The 21,738-nt window shown below is 41.4% G+C and overlaps 1 protein-coding gene across 1 annotated transcript in view; it reads left to right on the top strand.

The window, feature by feature from the left end:
- The window catches only part of TGFBR1 (transforming growth factor beta receptor 1), a 76,079-nt gene that overhangs the window by 39,535 nt on the left and 14,806 nt on the right, over positions 1 to 21,738 (top strand). Inside the window, exons 5-6 of the mRNA XM_067569903.1 lie at positions 5,160 to 5,327; positions 17,967 to 18,123. Coding sequence (XP_067426004.1) covers positions 5,160 to 5,327; positions 17,967 to 18,123 — 325 coding nt within the window. The remainder of the gene's footprint in view (positions 1 to 5,159; positions 5,328 to 17,966; positions 18,124 to 21,738) is intronic.

The raw sequence follows: 21,738 nt of genomic DNA, 5'->3' as shown, positions 1-21,738 counted from the left end.
AGGAGTACTAGCAGTTCCCCATCCTTCCCTTTTGGGCTTGCAGTGGCACCCAGGGTGTTCACAAAGTGTGTGGTGGTAGCAGCCCAGGTGAGACACCAGGGTTTGTTTATGGTATTCTTATACCTGGATGACTGGCTTTTGGTAAGACAATCTTGCCAAGAATTTCTCAGTAACAGTCTGCTTCGGTGCCACCTTAGGGTCTATCGAAGCAAGACAAGTCTGTTTTCTGTCACCCATAAAGACTTTTATAGTGCAGAGATGGAATCCAGCTCTGCCTCAAGCTTTTTTCCCTGCAGACATATTTTATGCAGTGAGCAACCTCATCTCTCTCATTATCTGCAAGCCTCAAACTATGGTGTCGGTGCCTCCTCCTGTTAGGCTGTATGGCTGCATACACTAGGCATATCATTGCCAGATTCCACTTGTGGTGCCTACAAGCCTGGCTCCACTCGACCTACTGGCTGAACAGGGAGTGCATTGATCCAAAGTCAACGTTCCTTCTGGATTTCTCAGTTCCCTCACTTAGTGGTCCAACCTGACCAAATAATGGTGGGGGCACCCTTTAATCTTCCCACACCATTATTTGGGCTACCATTGTAATGGATGCCTCCCTTACAAGATAGGGTACTTATTTGGACCGTCATACAGCCCAGGACACATGGACCCCACACGAAGCCTGGCTGCATATAAACCAGCTGGAACTCAGAGCAGTCTGCCTAGACTGCAAGGTCGCCTTCCCCCTCATACCCTCACTCCATGTTCAGATATTATCAGACGATATCATGCCAGTGGTCTACATAAACACTGAGGAGTGAGATCTTTGTCCTTTCTGCCTGTAGGCTATCAGGCTGTGAAATGGGTGTATCAGGAGTCAGATTACCATACAGGCCACATACCTTTCAGGTGTTCAGAACTCCGTGGCAGACAGGCTGAGCAGTAGTTTCTCTATAGCTCACAAATGGGACATACCTGAAACTGTTTTAACCAATGTTTTTGCACAATGGGTTACTCCCCTATGGGACCTCTTTGCATTCCACACAAACAGCTTCCCATGTATTGCTCTAGGGGAGCCATAGGCAGCAACTCTCAGGGTGACAATCTCCTCCTCCCCTGGACAGAGCCTCAGATATGCCTTGCCTGTATTCCCCTCATACCACAGGTTATATGGAATGTCCACTGCGACAGAGCCACCATCATCCTCCAGCACCCTGCTGACCCAAACAGTTCGGGGTTGCGGACCTTCTAAGAATGTCTGCATGCCCTCCCATCAGCATCTGACCATTTCTGGATCTTTTAAACTGAACTAGGGGGAAACTCAAGCACCCCAATCTGTGCTCACTCCACCTTATGACCTGGCATCTGGGTGGGTGTCAGAAACAGAATGTTCATGCTCTGCCCCAATCAGGAAATCCTTAATCAAAGTAGGGAAGATTCTACTGTAGCCTGCTACTGGGGACAGGTTCTGCTAGAGCCTGCTGTGTCCCTCAGTTTCTCCATATGTTTGAAAAAAGGAAGATACTATCTTGCAGGGGAATTGAGACTAAAATTCATCCGACTTTTGTGAAATGTTCTGAGATCCTTGAATGAAAGGCACTATTCAAGTGCAGCATGAGTCTTACTGTTGATTAGACTGTTCTTAGAATATTGTGTTCATTTCTGGGCATCTCAAAGCTGTAAAGATGTTAATATGTAGGGAATTGGGTAAAGACCAACACAATTGTAAGGGATCAGCTTATGAGAAAAGATTAAAATAATTGAAATGGGGGATAAAACAGTGTATTTGTAAGATGTTATCACCAAGGAGAGAGGAGGGTGCATCAGGCGAGGTATTTCCAGTAGAGATAGGGAGGTGTTAGTACTATTATACAAGGCCTCATCTGGAGACCTTACCTGGAATACTGTGTGCAGCTCTGGTCTCCCATGTTTAAGAAAGATGAATTCAAACAAACAGGTGAGAGTGGGGCTACTGGAATGATCCGAGGAATGGAAAATTTGCCTTATGAGAGAATATTCAAAGAGCTTAGCTTGTTTAGCTTAACCAAAAGAACGCTATGGGAAATATGATTGCTCTCTCCAAATACATCAGAGGGATAAATACCAAAGAGAGAGAGGAATTATTTAAGTTCAGCACCAACGTGGACACAAGAACTAATGGATCTAAATTGGCCATTGGGAAGTTTAGATTTGAAATTAGACACAGGTTTCTAACCATCAGCCGAGTGAAGTTTTGGAACAACATTTCAAGGGGAGCAGTGGGAACAAAAAACCTAGTTGGCTTCAAGACTGAGCGTGATAAGGAGGGGATGGTATGATGAGACAAGTTAGTTGCTAAATTAAGCTATCTTTGACTACGAGCAGTAAATATGCCCAATAGCCTGTGATGGGGTATGACATGGGGTGGGATCTGAGTTACTACAGAGAATTCTTTCCCAAGTGTCTGACCAGTGAATCTTGCCCACATGCTCAGAGTTTAGCTGATCACCATATTTGGGGTTGGAAAGGAATTTTCCCCCAGGGCAGATTAGCAGAGAGGCCTTGGAGGGTTTTTGCCTTCCTCTGCAGCATGGGGCACGGGTCACTGGCTGGTGGATTCTCTGTACCTTGAAGTCTTTAAACCATGATTTGAGGACTTCAATAACTCAATCATAGGTTAGGGGTCTATTAGAGGAGTGGGTGGGTGAGGTTCTGGGGCCTGCATTGTGCAGGAGGTCAGATTAGATGATCATAATGGTCCCTTCTGACCTATGAGTTTGAGGAGAATTGTTAAACTCGATACATTGCTCAATTTCATTCCATCACTTCCCTAATTTAAAGCAAAGGAAAGTATTCTGGACCCTAAACTGACTCATCAGTTCATTACTCAGTTTTGAATTTTACAGCCCCTGGGGTATGAACCATAACATACCTTGAATCAGCATCAAATAGATCTATGTACACGTAACAAATTCCTAATGTTTACCCCGGAACTGTGATTCAGTACCAGTGATTATGTTCACCTTGCTGACCAGCCAAGGAAATCACATATGATGCTCAGCCTGTGAAAAGAAAAGCAACACTTCATAGAGTGTTGATTTACTTGCATTCCTGATCAAGACACCACAAGACCAGACTAAACGAGGGAATTTAACATAGACAAAATAACTTGAAGATTTTTAAAGGTAACCTACAAAGGGGAGAAGTAGTTTCTTCATGATGTGTAAAGACTGCACAAAAGAGTTTGTCTATATAGCAATCTTTTTCCGTGGTTTAGAAATAATAGAAAATATCAAGGGTCTGGTCTCCTGTTTTTTAGTGAAGGACTATAGAACTGTAGTAGAAACTTTCTTGGCCATCTTTTGAAGAGTCAAGAGTGTCTGATTACTTCTGTCTTTTCTAACAAACAACTGAAATGTCACACACAGAAGACTGGACCTTAACTGTCCCTGGTCCCACAGATCAAGAGCTTTATTGGCATTGCTCCTGGCATGAATATAGCAAGACCTAACTTCACTATTTTTCCCCTAGCAGAGATTGGTGGTTTGAGGCAGATGCAGCCTCTCTCCTTCTCTTGAACTTGAAGATTTTCTGTTTTTAAAATCTCCCAGAAAGCCTCTAGCCTCCCTTAATATCCACAGAGGATTCTAACAACTTGTACACTTTGTCTGATTGCTTACTTTAAGGTAGAATCTTTTCGATCTGTAGATTGGCACCTTTCCTTGAGATTTCAATTTTGTTTTTTTGGAAACTGAATCCTTTCAAGGTGCTGCTCATCAACATGTTTCTTTAGAGAATAAGAACCTTATAGTGTTCTTCCTTTTCCTTCTCTCGCTCCATGCTTTTTGAATTAAGATCATGTATAATATACATGGGTCATGTACAAAGTCCTTGGCCTAAAGAATTTATACTCCAAAGGTAGTGCAGTGTATTGTTGCCATAATAGGAACATGTTGAGGGGTAGGTGGGTTTTTAAGGAGACAAAGGGTTTTTTTTGTTTTTTTTACAATAAGGGTAAAGTTGTCTGAACAATTCCCCACTATTTTTCAAAAAGCTTTTTTTTATTTAAAAAAAATAAAATAAAACCCATTAGGGAAGCCTATTCAATGGCAGGGTTGCTTTGTTTAGCTTTAAAAAAAATTGTCTTGCAATTGGCATGTTTCTGCTTCCTGGATCAAAAAAGGAGAAATTCCAGTGAAAGACTGAAGGTTCAAGTTTCATGTTCTGACTTCCCTTCATATAGTATCTTTTGTGGTTTTTATTTTTTAATCTTCAAGATTCCTGGTATTCATTGTCCACTGATCTAAATCTGTGGCAGTAAATCATGGAATAATTGGCATTTACCTAGTGCATGTAATCTTTAGGTCTCAATGCACACTCACTTTTGTAAGGTGTCCTATATCTCTTGTCTCGTAGAGCTGTTTAGCCTGAAGTCATTCAGCAAGCAGGCAGTGATAGGAAAATAAGCAGGCTGCTTGCTTCCTGGTTCTGTGGTCTAACTTCTACATGCTTCTGCCTTCTCAGAAAAGGGAATGCCATTTCTTAATTCTTGTGTACTAATACATATGTCCTTTCATCGTCTCCAAATCTTTCTGCCCTCTAGAATAGGGGAGAGAAGTCCCCAGGAATGTGGACCATTAATTATAAGTGTGGTCTTTGTTTTTTTTTCCTTTCCCTCCAACCCTCTTCCTCCCATATTTTGCTGTTTATTTTGCTGTTTATTTTTCCTCATATGGAAATTTCAACTTGAGTTGGGGCTGAGAGGTCAGTAAAATTCAGAAAAGACATGAAAATGTCTGGCTGGTGTTTGCACTGGCAGCTAGGTGCTGGGAAAGTTGGCAGGATTAGAGGGGTATATTGTGCAAAGGGGAAAAACTGAGGAAAAATTGTACTGTACTTCTGGCAAGTTACTCTTTTTTGTTTGCCTATATCTGTCTTGTCATTTAGGTTGTAAATTGTTTGTTTAGGTTAGTGACTATCTTCTGTGCTACTTGTTTGGTGTCTAGCACAATGGGCTCCAACACTTGTAGAAGGCATTTAGGCACTACTGGAATAAAAATAAAAAACAAAATGAACTGATTGCATGGAGCTCATTGTAAAATGTAACTCGTGTTTTATAGTTGGTATATAAAAAAGCAATTTGGTTTGCTTGGCAACTTTTATTTACATCTAATCTTATTTTGCAGACAATGGTACATGGACTCAGCTCTGGTTGGTGTCAGATTATCATGAGCATGGATCACTCTTTGATTACCTAAACAGGTATACAGTTACTGTGGAAGGAATGATAAAGCTAGCTTTGTCCACTGCCAGTGGACTTGCACATCTTCACATGGAGATTGTTGGCACACAAGGTAACTTTGAGTGTTCAGTCTTGTATATGACCTTACGATCCTAAAAGGAAATGGAGCATTTGAAGACACATTACCATAGCAAAAATTAGCAAGAGAATTTTAGGAAAGGCCTAAGAAGACTTTGTATTTGAATTTGAGTCTCTGCTGCTAGATGTGGTATCATTAGCAAAAGCACAACTTGTGCAACAATTCAAATGGGGTTAAGTTGGATGTATATATCCTCTTACACCAAATGTGCAGGTATATCCATCTGCAAAAATGGACAATTTCTTTAAACTGTGGTAAATTAATCTGCAGGAAACAAAATGTGAATAATTTTAATAGAAAGCTGTTTTAGGTGTGGGTTTTTTTTCCTTAAAGAGAATAAAAAACTCTAGATCCTTGCACAGTATCCCATTCTTCTTAAAGTGCTTATATGCCTATGTATATTCTACTGTAGGTATGTGCACACCCAGTGCACCCAAGCTAGAGATGTTTGGCCAGTAGTACCCATTGGGACAGCGTGTGCCCTGACTGTCCTTGTTGTGCCTCCAACTGTGAGGACCTAAAGGATGAGACGGTACACTTCCCTCTTTGTTCTCGCAACCACATGGTTGCAAGTCCCAGTGAAACCTCATGCTCCCTATCTGTCTTGTGCTTTATCTGCATCCTTTCTTGTGTAAATAGTGAGTTAGTATAGCTTTTAGCCTTAGCTTTGATAGTATTTCTTTTGTTCTCCTTTCAAATTGTTTTTTTTTACTTTTGTTCCTGGTGTAATACTTGGTACCAAATAGTCATCCATAAGTCCCTGGGCTTTAAGAACTCTGGGTCTTGTGAGACAGTCATGTCCATTAATTATGAGCCTAACATGCCTAGGTGATAGTCACATTATGGACAAATGTGCAGTTTGCAGGTCTTTCTGTAAGAACTGGTTCTCAAAGTGGGGGCACAGAGTAGGGAACAGAGCCGGTCCAGTTCCATGCTCCCTGGAGATGGAAGTAGCCACCACCCACCTCCTGCAGTAGCAGCAGCCACCTGCCACTTCCGGGTACACTCCCTGCGCTGTTGGTGTAGCTGCTGTCCCTGCTTCCTGCGCTGCTGCCGGTGCTCACTGATCCCCACTGCTGCTGCTCCCTGCGTTGCTGCTGCTGCACTTCCCACACTGTAGGCCCTGTATTTTTCTGAAAGGGGGAGGTTTGGGGGAAGTGGGGCATGATTGTTAGGGCCTACAGCATGGGAAGTCCTCCTCCCCCCCTGTTTTTCTGAAAGGGCCCCCCCTTTCAGAATGGGGAAAGGGGGCATGATTCAGGGGAAGGGGAGGCACAGTTGTTAGACAAAGTCTATGGGGGACTCCATTTAAAAAGTTTGAAAACCACTGTATAAGAAGACTTCAAAATCCAGAGACCCTTGTCTCAGGGGTACTCATGGTGAGGGATGCGTGCCTGACATCCAATCCAGGCCTACCTTGGACAGATAAGTGAAGTACATTGCCTACTAAAAGTGCTCTGGCAGCTATTTCTACTCAGCTGCTCCTTCACTGGAGCCCTCAACCCTTGATAGAGGGAGAAGAGGCACTGGTCTTTTGTCCTTTGGGCCAGTCATTAAAGGCCCCCCAAGACATCCAGCTCTTCAGAGCTCAAGGGTAGCTCAAGACCCAGAAAGGATTCCTCAAGCACCTGTGGGGATTCCACCATTGTACTCCAACTGAAATGGTACCTCAGAAGCTGTCTGGTACCAAGCAGACTTCAAGAGCACCACAGCATTGCTTGCCACTACCATCTACACGCTCACTTGGCAGAGGTACTGATGATGCAAGTACCTACTGTGTTCTCTGCTCTTCAGGTACAAATGACCCCACGTAGCTGCACTGAGTACCGTCAACTCCTCAAGCAATTACGGGAGCCACAGGCTTACTCTGCATGTTGGTACCAGACTTCCTTTTGCAGGCAGTGGCTTCAGTACTGGCAAAGCTAATCGTACTTCTGAAACCTGCGAATATAAGCACTCCAGCTACACCTACTGGCACCACACCACTCTTACCAGAGGAATATTTTTCCTGCACAAGTGGTCTAAGAAAACTTTAGACTGTTGATTATATTACATACAACTGGATGAGTAGCTTTACCCATCAGTGAAGCATTGCTGGAGCCTGCCAAACTTCTTTGGCATCGATTTTTTTCAAAGAAATTGGACTGTCGCTATCAGGAGCCCTCTCAGGGGTTGAGCAGATTCTTTAGTCCCCTTGCTCTAGGTTCCCTGGTGATGGCAGTAGCAAACAAGAGGTTGAAACAGGGACAGTAAGACACCAGGAGCAGATGGTATTCACCCAAAGTTCTAAAGGAACTCAAATGTGAAATTGCAGAACTACTAAGTATGGTATATAACCTATCATTTAAATCAGCTTCTGTACCACATGAGTGGAGAATAACTAATGTGACACATTTTTCAAAAAGACTCCAGAGGCGATCCCAGCAATTACAGGGCCAGTAAGCCTAACTTCAGTACCAGGCAAATTGGTTAAACCTATAGTAAGGAACAGAATTATCATACAAAGATGAACACGATTTGTTGGGGAAGAGTCAATGTGGCTTTTGTAACAGGAAATCATGCCTCACCAGTCTACTAGAATTCTTTCACTGGGTCAACAAGCATTTGGACACGGTTGCTCCAGTGGATATAGTGCACTTGGATTTTCAAACAGCCGTTGACAAGGTCCATTACTAAAGGCTCTTAAGCAAAGTAAGCATGGGATAAGAGGGAAGGTCCTCTCTTAGATCAATAACTGGTTAAAAGATAGGAAAGAAAGGGTAGGAATAAATGGTCAGTTTTCAGAAAGGAGAGAGAAGTAAATAGTGGCATCCTTCAGCAGTTTGCATTGGGACCAGTACTTTTCAACAGATTCATAAATGATCTGGAAAAAGGAGCAAACAATGAGGTGGCAAAATTTGCAGATGATACAAAACTACTAAAGATAGTTAAGTCCAAAGCAGACTGCGAAGAGCTACACCGGGATCTACAAAAATGGGTGATTGGCCAATAAAATGGCAGATGAAATTCAGTATTGATAAATACAAAGTAATGCACAGTGGAAAACCATAATCCCAACTCTGCATATAAAATGATGGGGTCTAAATTAGCTGTTACCACTCAAGAAAGAGATCTTGGAGTCACTGTGTATAGTTGTCTGAAAACATCCACTCACTCAGCAGCGGCAGTCAAAAAAGCTAATACAACGTTGGGAATCATTAGGAAAGGGATAGATAATAAGACAGATAATATCATATTGCCTCTTAAATCCATGGTATGCCCACATCTTGAATATGGGGTGCAGTTTGGTTGCCCCATATAAAAAACCAGGTATCTGAATGGGAAAAAGTACCGGAAAGAGCAACAAAAATGAAGCTGTTCTGTACCCCTCATCCATATGAGGTGAGGTTAATAAGACTGGGACTTTTCAGTTTTGAAAAGAGATGACTAAGGGGGAATATGATAGCGGTCTATAAAATCATGACTGGGGTGGAAAAAGTAAATAAGGAAGTGTTTACTCAGAACACAAGAACTAGGGGTCATCAAATGAAATTAATAGGCAGCAGGTTTAAAACTAACAAAAGGAAGTATTTCTTCACACAACACACAGTCAACCTGTGAAATTCCTTACCAGATGTTTTGAAGGCCAAGACAATACTAGGGTTAAAAAGAGGATAGGTCTGCCAATAGTTATTAGCCAGAATAGGCAGGGATTGCTGTTTGCCAGAAGCTGGGAATGGGCAATGGGATGTATCTCTTGATTGCCCTCTTCTGTGCATTCTGTCTGAAGTACCTGGCATTGGCCATGGTCAGAAGGATACTGGGCTAAATGGATCATTGGTCTGACCCAGTATGGCTGTTCTTAGATTTGTAATGAACATAGCTAAAAAGATTAGGAGCTAAAGAGCACTGATTCCTTTGGAAGGAAGGCTTATTCTACATCTAGCCTCCAAGTGCGTGCCTAATTACTAGCCCTATTATTGAAATATGACTTTATTAACTGGGCTTTATGGAACAAGGTATGGTATGAAGGAGCTTAAATCTATTGTGGCTGAAGGCCAACTCGTATCCGGGCGGCTACTGCCAGCAGCTCAATGCAGCAGATATAGCCTCCAGATCCATGGCAATGCTCACTAGGCAGAGATCTTTCTGTCTCTAACTGTAACATTCTTAGGGAAGTCCAAACCACTTTTAACACCTGCACTTTGGGTGCTGCTTCTTCAGCAAGATGACTGATAAGGTTTTACATTTCTTAAAGAATCAAGAGCAATGTTAAGGTCACTAAGAGTGTATCCCCCAGCTCCAAAAGGAGGCCATATAGGCCTCAGCAGTACCATTGATAGCCTGGCTTGCAGCCTGGGCAGGGTGATTCCTTGCATCCAGGACAAGTTTCTACTAGAAAGTCATTGGCTTCTGTAACAATAATCTTTACCCATCAGGCTCCACTAATCTCAAAGCAGCCAATTTGACTGCTTCTTCAAAAGCAGAGTCCTGGTCATTTTGATCTTCCCTACCTGTCTGATTTGAAAGCACCTCTTTGTTCACATCCGACACACTATTTCAATACTCTTTATACAAAATGTGCCTAGTAAGTTATCATTTGAAAACTAATAATTTGTTAGTCAATAATATCACGGTGAAACGTATGTAGCACCAGTATATGTAGAGTTATGAATTCCCCCTTATGATATTTATTAGTACATGTTCAAAAGCAGGCAGCCCTGCCTAGGCAGAAGTTGTTAAACAGAGGACTGTGTTTACCTCTAAGTAGTAAATAGGGTCCTCAAGACAGCTGCAGGAAATGGATCAATTTGCATTTGAGTAAACACGAGGGGAAAGAAAGAGACAATTGAGCCTTGTTCACCACCGGACTCCATGTTGTCTTTCTCACTGGATAAACTTTGCTTTGTGGGTTAACCTTCAGAAGAATCCATTGCAAATCCCCTGGACTATAAACTTAGGGTTTTCTGTACCTTTATCTCTTTCAACTAAGATGACAAAGGCCCCAAAAAACTTTGGGCTCTGAGAGAGATCCTGACTGAAGAGAGTCCCCACCTTGCTTGGAAGACTGCGAGTGAGAGGGGCCATCTTAAATGAAGTCTTTAACCAGAACTTGCTAGATAAAGTTTTAGACATAGATGCGTGCTTCACTTTTATTTGCTATTAACCATTTCTAATTTATCTGTACTTGAATTGATTTATAATCCTATCTTTTGTTAATATACTTGTTTTATTTTTAATCTGAACCAAGCCAGTGCTACATCTAAACTGAATTGTTTGGTAACTCCAGTTAAAGTAACAAATGGTTGAATGTTGACTCGTTAAAAGGGCAATAAACCTCAATAGCTCTCTGATTGTTCAGGGCAACGCTGGACATTTCAGAATACAAGTTTGTGGGGAAAACGGAGGGCTGGGGACAGTGTGGAGACACCATACGGCTGTTAACCAAGCCTGGTGGAAGCCAGGGGAAATCTGTACTGTTGCAGGCAGGCTCCACGATCCAAAGCATAAGACCACGGCTGCCTCGTACTTAATCTGTTTGTTGCTGACTGAGGGCATCCTAGGTAGAGAGCCACAGTCTCAATGCATTGTGAGGCACTTATCCTGTAAACCCAGAGGTGACAATTCTTCACTGGTCTGGATTGTACCCCAGAATTTGACACTGTTCCCTTTTCTTAGGGAACAGGTAGGACTTTTGTCTGAAATTCCATAACCACTGATAGATGGATTCTAGACTCTGTGTGGTACTTGGATACACAGTCTAATTCCAGTCCTTGCTCTACCTTACCCACCCTCCCCTTTCTTATTCAGGGACCATTCTCATGAGGTTGTACTGCTTTAAAGGTACAGTGTGCTCTAGAACTCGGAGCAGTAAAGGTTTCTTTATAGCACAGGGAAGGGATTTCTACACATGTTTTTTCATACTAAAAGGGGGACTGAGGCTGGGCAAGGGGTCTGAGTCCTACCCTGCAACCAAGAAAACTGAACACGCATGCAGAATCATAGTCATAGAATTTAAGGCCATAAGGGACCAGCCGATCATCTAGTCTAACCTCCTGTATATCACAGGCCACCCAGCACCCTCATGCTAAACTCAACAACCAAAATTAGACCAAAGCATTACCGCTCATAGCAGATTAGACAATTATGTACCATCAGCTGAAGAATAGAAGGGACCTAGGTGCTCAGAAAGCTGATGTCCTTTGTCTCTATCACATGCCTAGATCCAAATGACTGGTATACTGCTGTTAGTCAGCGGGATGCCTACTTTCACATGGCTATCCACCCAAGCCACAGAAGATATTTAAAATTTCTAGTAGGGGAACTTCCATTAGCAATATAAAGCATTTCCGTTCAGCCCCTGATGAACCTCAAGATTTTTTTACAAAGTATGTCAGTAGTTGCGGCTCACTTTAAATGACTTAATATCCAGGTATTCCCCTATCTGGACAGTTGGTTAATTTGCATTTGGTCCATCCAACAAGTAATGGACAGCATCCATCAGAAACAGTTGGTATTTGCACAGCTGGGCCTGAAAATAAACAGAAAAAATTGATGCAATCCCCTGTACAAAGAATCAAGTTGAATGGAGCCATTCACAACTCTGACTGCAGCAGTCTGCCTGCTCTCAGTAAAGGTTTCACTCCATCCTAAACCTATGCATCAATATACAGGCTTTCTTGGGAACGAAAGTAAGGTCTGGCTGGGATTGCTCCACTTAGCATGAGAGACTTCACCTGTAATGGATGTAAAGCTGGTTGAAGTCTGTATCAGTGAAGCCTCCTTTGGACATGCTGATTCATGTATTTAGAGTCTGATCATCATTAAGGTAGCGGATGATTTTAAAAAAAAAGATTAAAAAAAAAAAAACTGTGCCAGGGCGTAGTGTCTTCCCCTCCAAATCCCTCAGATGCCTCCATGCTACGTTGGAGAGCACATCTGGATGGGTACAGACTTGGGGTCTGTGGTCCAGCCAAGGATCTGCTCGCACAGCTTGGAGCTGAGAGCCATATTTTGTGCCTGCAAAGTATTTCTCCCATCTCTCAAAGACCTTGCTGTCCCGGTGATCACAATCGACTAAACCACAATGTTACCATGACAAACAAGGGGGAGCGAGATCAAAGCCCTTGTGCCAAGAGGTGGTAAAGTCTGAAACATTTGGAATAATATCACAGTCAAAGCTTCCCATCTACTTGGAGTGCTTCCCTGAGATCTAGAAGAACTGTATGATTACTGGTGTTATCAGAAAGTTAAAATAAAAGAGTCTGGCATGATTAATAGCCCTGATGTAGCCAAGGCAGTATTAATTCTTTGATCTTCAAACCCTGTAAGTACAACCTCCAATGCCTGTGTTGTGGCTACAGGACAATCTGAGTCATGGCTAAATTATCTGCCCCAGTCCTCCGTCTCCGCCTCAGTGTGGATGATGAGTGACTAACTGTGTTGGAGAGGGTGCGTTCACATAATGTCCAAAACATCCTCATTAGCAGCATGAGTTCATTAGAATCACTTAGATGGCAAAGTGGGAAAAAGTGTTGCACTTGTGCCCATCATCTCTCTCCAATCAAAGTGCAGGTCCAAGATATGTTGTTTTAACAGCCAGACATTTAAAAAAAAAAACCCTCACCTGACAGCCCTCTCTTCCATTCAGCCTGCTGTCTAGGCATGTTCAGTTTTTTGCTGTCCCCGGGTAGGAATATTTCTTAAAGGCCTCATAAGGGTTTACCCACTAACAAAGGAATCTATTCCTTCCTTGGTGAAAAGTTCCAAAGAGGTAGCCGTGTTAGTCTGTATACAGCAAAAACAATGAGCATCCTGTAGCACCATAAAGACTATAACAAATTTCTATGGGCATAAGCTTTCATGGGCTGCAACCCACTTCGTCAGATGCATGAAATGGAAATCACAGATAGGAGGTGTGTGTGTATATATATATACATCCAAGGGTAAGAAACATAACAATGGGGAGGGCAAGTGCTAACAAAGTCAATTCAGTTAGGATAGGGGAGGCCTATTCACAACCATTGATTAGAAGGGAGAATGTTTGAACAGTGATAATTACTTCTTGTAATGAGAGAACCATTCCAAGTCCCTGTTCAGACCAAGTCTGATTGTGTCAAGTTTGCATATGAGTTCCAGCTCTTCAGTTTCTCGCTGAAGTCCGGTTTGGCCAATGTACATGGCAGAGGGGCATTGCTGGCACATGATTACATATATTATATTAGTAGATGTGCAGGTGAATGAGCTCCTGATGGTATGGACAATCAGACTGGGTCTGAATAGGGACTTGAAATGGTTATCTCATTACAAGAAGTAATTGTCACTGTTCACACATTCTCCCTTCTAATCAACGGTTGTGAACAGGCCTCATCTACCCTAACTGAATGGACTTGTTAGCACTTGCCCTCCCCATTATGTTTCTTACGTGTGTGTGTGTGTGTGTGTGTGTGTGTGTGTGTGTACACACACACACACCACCTATCTGTGATTTCCATTTCATGCATCTGACGAAGTGGGTTGCAGGCCACGAAAGCTTATGACGACAGAAATTTGTTAGTCTTTAAGGTGCTATAGGACTCTCGTTGTTCCTTCCTTGGGCATTAATTTAGTATTAGCAGGATTTTTAGGGGATTACCCATTCGAGCCATTGTGCTCTGGTCATCTGAGACAGCTTTTCTAGTTGTAATAACAGTGGGAGGAAAAGGGGGAGAGCTTCAAGTTTCAAGGGTGGGTCTCCTTGTCGCAGTTCAGGGCAACTGTACCTGTATTCCCCATCTGTGTTCCACCAAGGACACCCAAGCTAGGCTCTCAGCTCATCATCGGCTCTCAGCGGTCCCCTCTTGGGTAAAGACCCATGTCACTCTCCCCCTTGAGCAGGGTTTTTTCCCAGCTGCTCAGTTCCCTGCTTACACTGGCGATATCCCATGTAAGCCAGACGACCTGCTAGTGTCTGCACTCAGCCTTTGAAGAGAAAACAATGAACAGCTGTAATTACCAGCCAGCTCTTTCTAAGCAAACACATTTATTCCAGATAAAAGCATTGCAGAGAATGTTTGTTTTTGCAAAAAAAACCCCAAAGCCATACACATGATCAAAAGTTCATCAGAGATCATCCCTACCCCCTCTCCCCTGCAACTCTTATCAAGGGCTTGGTCAGTGTCAGTCCTTCCAACTCTTCTGCAAGGATTGCCCTCCCCCCTTCTCCTTGGACAGAAGGTTCTGTGCATTTGTTGGATCAGAAAGGCGGCTCTGAGTCAGTTTAAACTCCAGCTATTTATCCAAAAGTCCTTTTTTTTTTTTTTTTTTTTTTTTGTCTGGTCTCTGCAGAATCTAGTTTAAATTACTGTTTGTGAGCCTGTCCAGGTGGTGGTACTTGAAGTGTGTTACAACTTGAGTGAATTCGCCTAATCTCACCCTCTGCTGTTTTTAATTCATGAAGGAGCAGTAGTTAGCCTCTCTCATGGAATTATATATAATCCATGGCCCACAATGATGCATAAATTTAGTAAGATCTCAAAGGTATTGAAGGAAATTTTCATGTCATATGCCCATATACAGTTATTTTAAAAGGATAAGGTCTCAAGTTCTCACCCTAAATTCTTATCAAAAGTAGTCTTGAATTCCACCTAAACCGGATCATACATTTACCGATGTTCTGACAACTGCACTTGCTGGCCGTTCATAGGGCATTCTCTTTTATAGACAGGACAAAGCAACTGAGATCCTCATTAAGGCTCTTTGTAGCTTATGCAGAGATAAGAAGCTAGGCAGTAACAACATAAAGAATGTCCAGCTGGATCACAGCCTTCATCAGGACTTGTTATGACTTAGCAAAGGTGGCACCATCAACAAGGATTACTGTACAGTCTACCATGGCTCAAGCTACCTCTGTGGCTTTTCTTAGCAATGGTCAAGTCAAAGACATTTGTAAAGGAACAGCTTGGTTGGTCTTTGGTACATGTTTACTCAACATTATGCCATCGTTGAAGCATCCAGAGCTGATGCAAACTTTGGAAAGACTGTTCTCCGCTCACTGTTTACATAGATTCTGAGTTCCTGCCACCAGAGGTATACTGCTTGGGAGGCATCTACAGTGGAATATGTGTAAAACACTCAAAGAACCAGTTATTTACCTGTAAAATAGTTGTTGTTCAAGATGTGTTATACACTCATTCCATAACATGCACTAAATCGCTGCTATTTCAGTCTAATGTTGCCAAGATTCCAGTGCAAAGGACCTGGGTGATGTGAGCCTGCTCTTTATTCTGTCAACTAAGAAGCATGAGGACACTCAAGGTTCATGCCACCTGCCTGATGGGTACTGGCAGCTGACCAAAAGTCTCTAGTTCAAATGCACAGAGTTCATGTAAAGCTCCAGTGAGTGAAATATATTAAAACCAATAAAGTGTTTAAAAAAAAGTCAATACTATATGTAACCGATCTGAATGAAATTTTCACACACAACTTTTTTATATACTAAAAATCTACAGGCCTGTGATGCAAGTCTCAAAACATAAGAGCTTACTCATCTTAAAATGATGTTTTACTTTGAGTGATGTTAGCTGCAGTATCTTGTCAGAAAAACAAGACAAGAAAAAGTAATTAAAGTTACACTGGAAACTCTTTTTTTCTGGAGAAAGAATATTCTTAGTAGCAAATGTACCCAACTCTCAATATTTGGTAAGAAAGTATGATCTTACTACTGAAGAAGCTTAATTTTTTATAAATCCTAGAACATTCTTCAAATATCTTTTTTGAATACAGATTATGGATCTTGTCTCATATCCTAAAAAAACACAATCCTGAAATTATATTTCAAACTGGTCTCAATTTCTTTTCACTCCTAATTAACACTTCCATTATAAGTATATGGTCTCAGACGGCTTGTATAATGAGGCTTCATATAAAGGAAGATAACCCTGCAACATATTGGTCCTACTGTGAGCTTGGCAGCTACTGAAAAACACATGCACTGCTTGAAGGGAATTGTTTAAAGTATATATGCGTACTGGTGTTTATCCTAAACAAACTCATTGAATTATTTGGAGATACAGAAGTTTATAAATTGGTCTTTTTACAAAAAAATCTAATCTAGCCTAATCTCTCTCTCTTGAAAATAATTTTGTGTGGAAGGCTTCCCTAGAATTTCAAGAAAATATTATCATCCAGAATGTGAACACTGTTTAGTCTTGGTTGTGCCACTGAATTGCTGTGTGGCCTTGAGTAAGTCGTATCTCTCGGCCTCAGTCTTCATACTTGTAAAATGTGATTACTTACTGTATCAACCCCGAGGGGTATCAAGAAGGATTAATTAATGTTTGTACAGCTTTTTGTATGTATAAAGTGCTTTTAAATTCTAAGTGATCAGCATTTACAAAAAATAATTACTTGGATGTCATTTTAGGACGTGTATGGGTTTATAACCTTAACTGTGGTATTTAAACTGATAGTAAAATTTGGAGGTTTAGAAAGATTCCTCTGGGGCATGCTTGTAGGGAGCCTTGGTATTTTTTTTCACTTTCCTCTGCATCAGTGAGCAAATATAGTACATTAGGATCATACAGACATATCTCACAATCAGTTTTCTCTAACTGCGAGTTGGGACTTGTCTAAATGAACATTTAGTTTGCGGCAAGTTGGGGTCTGAATCTGCCAGGCACTAGCAGTGCACGTCAGCAGGGTCCACATGGGCAAATAGTTCATTAGTGTGGTTTCATCTATTTCCATTTCAGAGCGGGGTAGATTAAAGCACACTAACCATTCATCTGCAAGGTCCACACAGACCGTTAGGGCTTGGCAGTCTAGTCTGAGGTAGACTCACACTGCACCTTACCATAGACTAAATGTTCATGTACACAAGCCCTTACAGGCATTGGTGGACCACAGTTGTTCCCTTCAATGGTTCCTTTCCTTTTAAAAAGAAATCTATTAAGTATACTTGGATGAACTTTGAAATGTTTGTGTGGTTCGTGGTAAACAAACGCTTCTGCATTGAAACTAAGTTATAAGTAGCATCATCCCAATGGGTAATCTTTGCTCAATCTTTGTAATTTAGAATGAAAGTGCTCTCAACATTTGTTGTTCTATAATATTGTGGTAGTATCTAGAGGGCACAATTGTATAAAAAGATGGTCAGTACTCCAAAGACATCAGCTTATTACACCATTTTTGTTCTGCATTAGTTGCTTAATTCATATGAATATTCTTTACAAAATATCATCCAGTGTTGTTTAATATAATGTATTGTTTTGTACAAAGATGAGTTTGACTCTGTTATATTTTTCCTCCCATCAGTAGACAAATCACTGCAAAATTCCTACAGTATATTGATTTTATATTAACTAATGTAAAAAAATCACACGTTCAGATCACTGCTTTTTACCACTGTAGCACGTCCTTCTGTTTCCTTCAAGAAGGTTTAAATGAAACTTCCATTTAAAACTCCACATCAGACCTCCACATTATAGATACAAACATGATTCTTTGATTCATAGTATCAAAATCTTTAATTCTACAATGAGGTCAGAATATGTAGTAGAAGTTTTCTGAAACATTCTTTAGTTAGCAATAGGGACTTGTTTTGGGACTTATGCCTTTTCTACCCTTTTTTTTCTTTCTTTTTTTTCTGTGCAGGAAAACCAGCCATTGCTCATAGAGACTTGAAATCAAAAAATATATTGGTCAAAAAGAATGGAACATGTTGTATTGCAGATTTAGGACTGGCAGTAAGACATGATTCGGCTACAGACACAATTGATATTGCCCCAAACCACAGAGTGGGAACAAAAAGGTAAAATCAAATTATTTTTCTTCAAAATGCTTCTTTTTCTCCTTTCAGTGTAAGAGATTGATCGGCATGGGTCTGAATGGCAGTGTGAATTGCAATCCACAAAATTGTCTGCAGCAGGCGGGGCTCCCTCCACACTCATCCTTTCCTGTCAATGAGTCAATGGAACCACTCATGCTTAAATATTTTGCTGAATCTGGGTCTTTATTATCAAACTTGTCTATAGCATAGCAAAAATTTGTGTAGATAGTACTATAGTTGTTAAAGCATACACAGGGTATTGAGAGATCAGCGTCTATTCAGTACCCGTTCATTATCTTCATAAATGATTTAGATAATGGCATAGAGACTACACTTATAAAGTTTGTGGATGATACCAAGGTGGGAGGGGTTGCAAGTGCTTTGAAGGATAGGAATAAAATTCAAAATGATCTAGATCAGGGGTGTCAAACATACGGCCCGCGGGCCGCATTTGAACCTTTTTTATGTGGCCCGCGAACCTCTTTGATCCCGGCCGCCGAAAGTAAGTAGTGGTGCCGCCGAAAGTCTGCATTGCCACTTTAAGAGATTTTTGGGGCCAGAGTCTTAAAGCGGCAAGCACCCTGCCGCCGAAAAGGGAAAGTCGTCCTCAGTTTTTCGGCGGTGGGTATCCCTCCTAGAAATCTCTTAAAGTGGCAATGTCAGTGTCCCCACAGCGAAATGGTCGTGCCGAAAACTACTGATGCTGCGCCGCCGAAAATGGGCAGAGTGCCTGAAATATTTGGAGAGCATTGTATGGCCCCTTCAAAGTACAGGTTCTGTGATTTCGGCCCGTCACCTCAAGCGAGTTTGACACCCCTGATCTAGATAATCTGAAGAAATAGTCTCAAGTAAATAGAATGAGATTCAATAATGACAAATGCAAAGTACTCCACTTAGGAAGGAACAATCAATTGAATAGACAAAATGGAAAATGACTACATAGGAAGGAGTACTGCGGAAAGGAATCTTAGGGTTATAGAGGATCACAAGCTAAATATGAGTCAACAGTAATAGTGTTGCAAAAAAGGCAAACATCATTCTGGGATGTATAAGAAGAAATGTGGTAAGCAAAAAACTAGAAGTAATTCTTTCACTCTACTCCGTGCTGATAAGGACTTAGGTGGAGTATTGTGTCCAGTTCTGGGTACCACATTTCAGGAAAGATGTGGACAAATTGGAGAAAGTCCAGAAAGTCCAAAAATGATTAAAGATCTAGAAAACACAACCTATGAGGGAAGGTTGAAAAAAATGGGTTTCTTTAGTCTGGAGAAGGGAAGATGGGGACATAACAGTTTTCAAGTACATAAAAGGTTGTTACAAGGAGAGGAGAGGAAAAAATGTTCACCTTAACCTCTGATGATAGGACAAGAAGCAATGGGCTTAAATGGCAGCAATGGTGGTTTTTAAGTTGGATATTAGGAAAATCTTCCTAACTGTCAGGATAGCTAAGCACTGGAACAAATTGCCTAGGGAAGTTGTGGAACCTCCGTTCTTGGAGGTTTTTTAAGAACAGGTTAGACAAATACCTGTCAGGAATCTTCTAGTGGTTACATTGTACTTCTTTTTGAGTGCAGGAGACAGGAATAGAAGACCTATTGAGGTCGCTTCCAGTACTCCACTTCCCTGTTTCTGTTCCCATCTAACAGTGGCTTCTTATGTGAAATACAATCACATAGACATTTCTTGTATAATGATATAGCCTCCATCCAGTCTTTGTTTGCCATATACAGAGTTATTTTAGGCCAATAAGGAAGGGTATATAGGGTAGAACATGCAGGATGGAAATAAAGTTGATCCCTGGAATATGTAACATTATAGTTGTCTGCCAAATATAGGAAGTGAATGGTGCAGAGTAGGGATTCTAGCCTGTAATGTGGTGTTGGACAGATATCTTGTGAGGGAAATATGAAGTTGCCTGTACCCAGTACCATGAGATTGGGAAGGGCACTGGTGTCTAGGGTCTGATTAAGAAGTAGGTTTAAAATGTGTAGGCCAGCATGCTCCCTCTCTTTCTTTAGGAACCCCCCTCCCAGATTTGGAAACACTGGGTTTACTTTCTTTACAAGAAGTGTGTAATTAATAGTGACTCCTTTTTAGCCATAATTCACCATTGCTGCAGCAACCTATTTCATTCTGTATTTAGCTGTGACACTCTTGATTACATTTCCCAGACTTGAAGAAGAACACAGTGTAGCTCAAAAGCTTTACTCTTTCACCAGCAGAAATTGGTCTAATAAAATATTACCTTGCCTTCCTTGTTTCTCTCATATTCTGGAACCAACATGGCTAAAACACTGCAAACAGAAATATAGACAGGACAGTTAAGCCTACTGCATGTTCTACAGCTGCATTCATTGTTAATGGTGCTGGAGCTTTACTAATGCTGACTTACAGCTGAAAAGCTATCTTAGACAAAGCCTTTGTTCCTTATCAGGCCTAAAACTTTAGTGGCATGTTATCAACCCTATATAGTTCAAGATTAATTCCTATTCCTGAGAACCATAGAAGAGCCACAAAAAATTAATTCTATATTTTTACTAAAAGACTGACATGGCATAAAGTCAGGTTTATCCCTTCAGTGTTTGTTAGACAAGTCTCCAGACTAAAATCACCCACCTTCCAGCACATACTTTATTGTTACTGTTCTTCTTTCAGAAATCCTTATTACTGTTTTATTCATCCATTCCCCCTCGAACCAAAGCTATTTTATTCTTGTTTTAGAACATTCCTTTGAATGTACATTTTCAGAGGCCCTCAGAGCATTTTAGCCTTCAGGATTAGGGATCTATTTTAATTTATTACCCTCTAGATTACAAAACCACTTCGGGGAAAGAAATTTACACTGGTCCAGGACTTTGCTCTATTTAATCCTGGTTCTGGGTAAAAAGTACTGCTGGATTGAATCACCAGTGATGAGGGGCAGATGGTCATGAGAACGTCACTGCAGATGACCATGTACACCTCTGATATGGCTACAGGGTTGTTATCCACAGCTATCATTTTCAATGAGCCTCATGGGTCTAGGTATTGGGCATACCATGCAAAATACAGAACACAATAGAGGACCTGCTTCTTGAGAGGAATTAAGCCCTTCAGCTAAAGAACAGATTAATTGTTCCATTCTTTCAAGACTCAACAGCCACATTACAGCCCCTGGATATGTACCACTTCTTTACAGAGAACATTACAAATGCAAACCCCAGTAAGAGCAAAGGACTCCTCCTTATTCCCAGGTTTCACAACCAGAATAACAACATCAGAAGAAAACAAGGTAAGTAGATGGTAGTCATGTGCCTCCTTGACTAATCCAGCTCTCTGGCTCAGCAAATTTGATGGGTGTATTAAGAGCCACAATGGAGTCAACCTATAGGCTGTGCTTACCATCAGAAACTACCTTGTCCCATTCCACCAGGCCTGGGCAGCTATGAGGATGAGCGAATGGGTATTGAACATCACTGTTCAGGGCTACCCTATACAGTTCCATTCTCTGCCCCTTTCCCATCAGCTGCTCTTCAGAGGCTCTTCTCACACGAGACTTACAGAAGTAGCCTCATTACATCATCTAGGAAATATAGAAGAGGTACTGTGGGAATATAG

Source organism: Emydura macquarii, unplaced genomic scaffold (genome assembly GCF_026122565.2).
Source record: "Emydura macquarii macquarii isolate MOO-44397 ecotype Brisbane River unplaced genomic scaffold, CSIRO-AGI_Emac_v2 contig_2948, whole genome shotgun sequence".
Lineage (NCBI taxonomy): Eukaryota > Metazoa > Chordata > Testudines > Chelidae > Emydura > Emydura macquarii.
The sequence above is the reverse complement of the archived record's forward strand: the minus strand, read 5'-3'. Positions and strand labels throughout refer to the sequence as shown.